An 8,530-nucleotide genomic window follows, 5' to 3' on the forward strand; every position below is an offset into this window, starting at 1 on the left:
TGTAATTGACATTTTTTTTATTTTTTGGGGTGAAATATAGACATGATATTGTTTTGTTAGCGTCAATTTTGAGTCCTGCTACATATTTCTTTTGTCAATATCATGAATGTTTCAACTTTTTTACGGATTTAATAGTTATAGAATCACCAGAATTTATCGGTTCCAATTCAGATTGTTATATTCACGTATTGTATAGTAAAGAATAATCAGAATTTAATCAGTTCTGATTCAAATTGACCATTAGAAAATGTTTGATCTGTTCTCCGTACAATCCTCCCCAAACATGCTATTGAACTCAAGTAGAAAATTTGCCAAACAGAAAAAGGTAAAAGAAAATTATTTATACACCATTAAAAATAAATTCCCCCATTCATACTGCAATCACTGGCATGGAGTTCAGTCGTAACGTTCTTCATTATTTACGTACGGCCTTTTTCCAGTTTTCGAATTAGGTTCCTCCAGCGTCAAGCAAAAGCATAACTTATACAGAAGGCATTTACATGAACAAAATACTATCTATCACTGTCATTTCATGCAGCGATTTGCTCTTCTTTAAGTTGCAAAGTCATTGCCATCTGATCTTTGTTCTCATAATCCATTTCTTTATGTAAGGAAGGATTGTTGGCTTCTGATTTCTGCGATCTGCTGTATCTGCCTGTAGGGATTTCATGATCATGTTTGCCTTCATATGTCGTTATAACAGATTTGAAGTCGGTCGAAGACCTCTCAACGTGTTTACGGACATTGCATCCAGCATGTGTACATTTGTAGTAACTCCTGTAGAGAGAATTTAGATGCAACATTGATCATCTTCAACAAAGAAGTACAGGGAGAATTTTGATCTATTGGTCTCAAATACAAACAAATACATATTGAAAAGTTTAAGACAAGTCAACAGATTGAAAATTCTTTCAATTTGACTGCGCAACGCCATGGATCATTATAATGGTTAGTATCAGATCAAGAGTAAACCAAAAGCTCGTTAGTCAACTTCTTTAAAAAAGTTGGCACTACATTTCTCTACAGAGAGTATATTTTCGTCTGAGGTTGGTAGCTTATGATCTCATGCATCATACTAAGATATTTTGGAAGACCATCATATTGACCTGAGGCTCCTCTTGGTAATAACCAGTTTTGAGTTAGGATGTCGGCTTCTTTATCATCAGATCAAAACAGGGGCCTTGATGTTACACCATAATGTCACTTTCCCTACATTTGTTTCACACGCTAGGGTTACCATCAACCTCAAGGCTATGCTCTTCCCCATGTGATGCCAACTTTTTCAGCTATTTTATGCAAGGGTTATCTCCCCCATGTTGAGTTATACTTCATTTAGTTTTAAGTTGGAACCTCGATTCCCTTGTCTGAAATCCTATATATTTAAAAGAGCTTTCAATATGTCAACTGAAATGCCAATCTCAAAAAATGCACTACAACACGTCAAGGATATCAAATCGAAGATTTTTTATCCATAACTGACTTAGCACTTATCTATCAATCATTTTCTATTCCAAATATTGGAGAAGATTTCATCTAGTTCATGCAAACAAATAAAATGAATGTGCAAATATGTAGTCTCTAAACAATCTATTCAAAAGCTAAAGGGAATTCGAATCAAGTTTTCATGCAATCGCACTGGGTAGCTACTCTTTCAAGGTAGCCCACAACCTCTGATATGGTTCCGAGGTTTAGAAGAAAGCTTCTTAAAAGCATGGAATTCCCTTGTCATACCTTCACCCTACAACCGAAAAGTCCATAATCAAAAGGGCCTTGCTTGGAAAGTTAGACCTTCATGAATCCCGGCTTCTAGGACCGGCCACACATGAGAAGCATCTCGCCTCAGAAAAAGGTTGAAAAAACACCTTTCCATTTTCTCTCATTTCAATCTCAGCGAGTTCGGTTTTGAGGAGCATCAGTTCTATTAGCCACTGCTCCCATAACAGACAGACTCGGCGGCTCCATCCCTTTCGCTACATTGAGGCTTAAATAAGAAAAAATTCCAGTTCTTTTTCAACTCTCTTGCTTCTTCTTATGTGGAGATTAATGTCCATAGAGCCACAAATTTGGCATAAATTAACAAATTCAAAAGCAATTTTCAAATGGCTACCAGTACCACTTGCCATCATATGAAGATTAGTTCCCCAAAACAGAAAATATAGACACGTGCACATATAGAGAGAGAGACGTATGTGCGTGTGTGTGAAAAGAGGTCTGGAGGAAACTAAAAGGTGTGGATGAATTCATTGAATCACACTTCCAAACAGAAAGTAATAAGTTAAGCTCAGTTTTTCAAAAACTAAGATCCTTCAGAGTAAAGAAATTAACTTCAAGCAAAAAGTCAACTTTAACTTTTACATTAAGAGTAAGGTTAACTGCTCAAATAAGACACATCCAGATTAGAGATATCAAGACTGAAACTGTTTTACTCTGATTAATAACAGTTAACAACTTCATGCAATCAACCTAATAAACGGATCATCTTTATGAAAGAATAGCAATTTTGAAGTTCAAATCTTTGACAGGAAACTCCTCTTCTACACAGTGTAGTAATTGTTCAAAAAATTTATGTTTTGATCATGACGTCTATGAGACTCTTAGATATACTAAGAGGTCAAACTTGGTCACATTTTATTTATTTATTTATTTATTTTTTTGAAAAAATTCACATATATTTTCGTCCAAAAGTTATAGACCAACTTGCAATGTTAAGTTTTCCTTATATTTATCAAATAATACGGCAAGAATCAGCCTTTCTCATATTTAATAATTTATCAAACAATATGGCAATAATAAATTCAAAAACAAATGGATAGCAGGAAAGTAGAAAAGGCCACGTAACAAAAGGAGTCGCACCTTGGATGAGGATTCCCCTTGACCACCTTCTGGCCGTATTTTCGCCATTTATATCCATCATCCAACAGATCAACTTCACTTCTTGTCTGCAGAACAATCCTAGATTCTGTAATTGTTTTATGTGATGGTGCTTGCATGGATGACCCGATCTCAATGCTCCTGCATCTCAAAGGGAGTTATACCACATAAGTAAATGATTGAGTAGAAAAATATGTTTATCGGGATAATTTAAAATATAAAAAAATGCATATAAATTTTACCTTCTCTTTGTATTTGGTTCATCATCATCCCCGTCATTTTTTACAATTGTCGAATCTTCCACTTCATCAAGATTAATCGAGCCGGGAAGATGCTCAGATACTGATTGTGTAGATACCTGAACTTTTGAAGGCCCAGGTTGAAAAGGTACAACCCCCTTTTCCAGGCTCATTTCACTCTGAATCTGTGAACTAATTACCGGCTTCACCTGGGAGTTCGAAGTTCCCTCCAAAGCACAACTATCTCTTCCACGTTTAGAGGGTTGAGGCACATCATGATTGTGCTGCCCTTTGTATGTAATCTCAGTTATATGACCATCAACAGAACGCTCAACCTTCTTCTTGACAGGGCAATTAAAATGTGTACATTTGTAGTAGCTTCTTGGACATTCACTTGCCTTTACATGCTTCTGCCCATATTTCCTCCAATTGTAGCCGTCATTAGTTGGTTTATTAACAGCAACAGAAGCAGGTTTCCGTTCAGACAGAGAAACCTCAGACTGCTCTATCTTTGAACTCGTTTGTTCAGGTGGCAAAGATATTATCTGGTTTTGTGAAGATTCATTGGGTGCAGATGACATATGATGTGCAGTTGTTTCAGCAGAATTTGCAGAAGAAGATCGTTGAAATTCTGCTTGCATCTGCATATAAGATTGGGATAATGCTGCCTGAGCCGTAACATGTGCAAGAGCTTGCTGGTGGGACATCCCAAATGGACTCTGCATAAAATGGGGCAAAAATGATCATCGTTTTTAAGGAGCAAATTTAAGAGGCAACCCATCTAGAGGGTTGAATTTTAAATTTCTAGCCTTACTCAAATTAAACCAAAAATAAAACATCTAAGTTTGGCTTCATATCCATCTGAACCCCTAAATTCCATCCTGCTCAAGGACTTGAAACAGTGTGTAGCCCTAATTCTGAATAAGTACTCTTCAACATAATTTAATTCCCTGAGAAAATTAACAAGCTCTCTATTTTGGCAAGTTAAGGCCTTACAGTTAAGGAATTTCAGCTTGCGATAATTCTTTAATATCCCCAAATAATTTCAATCCACGGAACCAAAAGACACCCAAATTACCACAATTTTATTTCTAAAAAACTGCACTATGTTTCGTGGCACAGAATTGAGGGCTAAAAATAAACTTCTTATAAATTTCAATATCCAAAAAATATTTCATACTTCACAACGAAATTCACTAGATAAATCAAAGTTACCAGAAGTGGGGACAAAAACCCAGGTGAATTAAGCAATCCAGAAGGACTCAGCCCAGGTGGAATCATAAATAAGGGACTCAAATTCTGAGGATCCAGCGGCATCTGCTGCGAAGCCACCGCCAAATTCATCGGCCTGTTCCGCTTATAACCCGTAATACTATCATTATTTTTTCCACTACCATCACCAGAATTCCCTCCTTTCTCTTCCCCGAAATTATTGTCCATCGAAAAAGGCCCGGGCTTGGCAATCGGCGAAGCCATAGCTCCAGCCAAAAGCTGAGAGAAAGAAAACGGACTTTGCTCGGAGAAGAAGCCGGAAACCAGAGTCAACGGACCCGGACTGAATCCAGGCAACGATCCAGTTGTATCCATGAAACCCCGAGGCGGCACAGTAATTGTCGGCCGTGACACCGCCGTGCCTTTTGAACCCGCATCACCGCCTGTCACAGTCTCACCCATTCTTGATTCTTTATTTCTTCACCCCAAAAGCTTCAAAGTAACCCGAAAAACTTTTTTTTCCTCACACTATCTATCTAGTTTTCTAATGGTTCGATTGCTTCGCAAGAAGTGAAAACTGAAAAATTAGTAGTGTGCATCTGGGTTTTGTTTGGTTTTCCAGTTTTCTCCAGCTCCACCGGAGTCTTGTATATATGCATGTATGTAGAGATACAAATTGCCACTTGTGAAAGCAGTAACTGCTGGGACCCTTAAACATGAGTCGCCAACCAAGTTGCTCTTTCTCTATCCATCTGTCCTCTGTCGGTCTTTAGCTTTTCGTCTCATCTTAAGACTCTGTTTTATAAAATATAAATTTAAATAACCAAATTTTATTTTCAACCAAATTAACAAATTTTAGACAGATCTAATCGACGTGTAGCTCGGTATAATTGAAATGTGACGACTAAATTCGAAATTAAATGTAACTTCAATTATCGATTTTTAGTTAAAGTACGAAATTTTACATTAACTTTTTGTGATGAAATGTGTTGGACGTTTTACGAGATAAATTGAATGTGTTTTCACCCTAATTTTAAACACCAAAATTTATTTTCAATTCTTGTTAGACATGGGTATTTTGTGTCTGTTTGGGAGCGATTTTTTCATCTAAAAAATTAATTTTTTGACTGTTGATTCATTATTTCAACTGTCATATTTGATTTCTTCTCTTACATGTGGACCTTACTTTTTTCTTAACGGTCAAAAAATCAATTTTCAAAATCACTCCCAAACAGGCTCTTTAATCAAAATCAAAAGTTTAGATCTGGTTCTAGAAGAAATTAAGAATTGAATCGCATTCTTGAATCGAAATTGTGGGCACCAGACTCTATAATCGAATTTATCATTTTATAAGTTTTTTTTTTAATTTATTCATCCCGACCTAATGATCCGATGAGATGGAATGAAAATTCAACAGGTTGATTGTTATGTTATTTTCAAATGAATATTTTATTTTATTTTTGTACTTTCTTATTTTTGTTTTCTAATTTTTGATTTGTTTTTTGAGTGTGTAATTTGGAATTTATGCTCTGAATGTTACCTGATGACTTATTTGGTGGCTTTATTTGCAATGGATTCAAAAATGTTGAAATATACACTTAGTGATTTATTTTAATTTATCTACTTTCTACTAGATATTTAAAAGATAATATGTATTGTTATCTCAACTATTTTTTAAAAAAAGAAAAAAAAAATATCGATAAGACTGAACTTGAATTAGAACCAGAACTGTATGGGTTTGGTTCTAGAGATTACGTAGACACGAATGGTTCAATTACGAAAAAATCGAAGTGTAATGAATGATATCGGATATTGTAATATCAGTAATGAATGATTTCAAATATATTGGACTGATCTATCTTCAGACCAAGCATACTCCTTTTGTAGAAGAAATGCTACTGACTGCAAGTGGGCTGCTTACGGTTTCATAATTTTTTTTTTTATTCGAAATATGAAAAATGAATTTCCAGTTTAATTAGAATTTTAATACACATAAAAATTTTATAAATAATCTAACAGGTGAACCAGTGGTCCCAACCGTGTTAGGCGAGGGCAGTTGGTTCACTAGAAAGGTACACTGGATTTGCTCTTTCAACTTGACAAATGGTACCATTTTATTAATGAAAAAGTGCATTTTAGCCGCCAGTAACCTAGTAATATTGCTACTACCTATTAAACAAAACTAAATTCTATCAAATTTGTGGATTATTGATTAGACACACATTATTTTTTAATATCCCCACGTGAAAGAAACGATGAGGGTCAAGAATTGGACATATTATAGACCCACATAGCGTGCTAAAAGGTTGAACTTCTCTCAATCTTTGCTTTGTGCAATTGTTCTGATTGCATTTAGTTTAAACCATTTTTTATTTTTGAATTAAATTGTTCTTTTGGAAGTCCACATCAACTATCAATTCTAGAGCTTATCTTGTTAAAAAGTCAACAAATTGTCAATGCACGGTAGAATATCTAACTTAAACGTGTATGTTACTTCTAATAACAATAAAGTTCAAGATAAGCGGCGAAACATGTCAACCATAAGATGAATAGAAGAGCTCAATTGGAACATGACTCGAAAAACCATGTAAATATTCAGCTAGAACATAATAAGTTTCGACTATTATTTATAGATAATTTCACAATTGATCATTTCAAAAGTAATTTGTATCTACTCTTGAAGCTTTTAGAAATTCCAATCAATTTAATTATAAATTGATGGGAATTTCTAAAAGCTTCAAGAGTAGACAAAAATTACATCTGAAATGATCAATTGTGAAATTATCTATAAATAATATATAATTAAATTGATGGGAATTTTTAAAAGCTTCAAGAGTAGATAAAAATTACTTCTGAAATGATCGGTTGTGAATTTATCTATAAATAATAGTCGAAGCTTATTATGGCAAGTACCCGCTTCTTATTGCAATCCTCCCCCATCGAATTAAAGTGAGGTAAAGAGGAGTCACTATCAATTGAATAAGCGTATCAAAGAGAATGAGGTCTAGCGCCCCGGAAACACGGAAAGATATGCAGCACTCTTTAACTAATCTTTTCCAGGATGCTAATCTCCCACTGATGATTCACCCAGACGAATCCTCCTAAACATGGAATCGGGGTGCTGCTCGGTCCAAGAAAAAGGAGTTCCAGCTTCGAGATTTGCTGTTTATATCACTTTTCGTTCATTTCCGCCACGAAAACATAGCCGACATAATAAAATAAGAAGCAGGCGAAGCAGCTAGAAGCACTCGCTTCACGCCCTTGAATTCTTATTCACAAATGAATTGGGAAAGCCAACAGAAAGATTCGATATTCGATTCTGACTTTCGTAGAGCCGATGCTGTTGTTGCCTGTGCGTAAGGCCGCCCTCCACTCCCGTCCTCGGGCGCTAAGGGGCTTTTGTTTTTGGAACAGACGACAGTCTTTTGCTAACGCCTCGAATCAAGCTTTTATTGCAACATGTTATGTTTTCTCCCCCATTGCTAGTAGGTTGATGGGTCACACGCCCAAAACACATGTTTTGGCCTTGTGTGTCCATAACTCAAAATAGGGGTGTGTGTGTGTGTGTGTGTGTGTGTGTGTATTACAATTTATTGATTGATTATAATTTATAAAAGACAAATAGAGAATTCTCTACCAAATATTCTTCTCAATCTCTACTAAGCAGCACACCATATATTTTATGGCACAGAACATTCAAAAGAAATTCTTGTATACCGTCGAAATCCAGAAAGATATGTTCAATATAAAAAGACAAAGAAAATATTTCATATAAGTAGACTCAATCTAATCTTCTCAATAAATAGTCGACTTGGACTTCTTCGTCAATGGTATAATCCAGTCCCCATATAGATCGACAACTAGGCTCAGAGTAATTTTGTACACTTGAACCACATCATCTTCACCTACATTCGCAGTGACCTCTTGCCCATGTGTTTGGGTTTTCATTTCTACCTTTTTTTTATTGTCTCTTCGACTGTAGGGTAGGTCAACAAATCCATAAGCTTGGATCGATCCTAAAACATGCCCAAAAAATTGGAATTGTCAATATCAAAGCTTATGGTTACCATAACACAAGGAAGAGTAAACTTAGAGGAGTTTAGTGGAGTTAAGGAATGTCTGAATTGACCACATTTACCTTTGCACTAATAGCAGATTCATAAACATTTGGGGAAGATCAAAATTTTGCTTCTGCTACGAATTTGCCA

The 8,530-nt window shown here is 35.6% G+C and overlaps 1 protein-coding gene across 2 annotated transcripts; it reads right to left on the reverse strand.

The window, feature by feature from the left end:
* Nucleotides 1-321: 321 nt before the first annotated feature.
* On the reverse strand, nucleotides 322-5,083 carry LOC111400902 (probable WRKY transcription factor 4). Of its 2 annotated transcripts, none has more exons than XM_023028359.1 (4): nucleotides 4,326-5,082; nucleotides 3,114-3,829; nucleotides 2,854-3,012; nucleotides 322-777 (listed from the first exon to the last, which is right to left on the reverse strand). In XM_023028359.1, the coding sequence occupies exons 1-4, from the start codon at nucleotides 4,782-4,784 to the stop codon at nucleotides 531-533; spliced, it is 1,581 nt and encodes a 526-aa protein (XP_022884127.1). In that variant the 5' UTR covers nucleotides 4,785-5,082; the 3' UTR covers nucleotides 322-530. The 2 variants fall into 2 exon arrangements, with proteins under 2 accessions (XP_022884127.1, XP_022884128.1); XM_023028360.1 differs by lacking the exon at nucleotides 322-777 and adding an exon at nucleotides 898-1,372 and having other exon boundaries at nucleotides 4,326-5,083.
* Nucleotides 5,084-8,530: the final 3,447 nt, after the last annotated feature.

This window comes from Olea europaea, chromosome 10 (assembly GCF_002742605.1).
Source record: "Olea europaea var. sylvestris chromosome 10, O_europaea_v1, whole genome shotgun sequence".
NCBI classification, from domain to species: Eukaryota; Viridiplantae; Streptophyta; class Magnoliopsida; order Lamiales; family Oleaceae; genus Olea; species Olea europaea.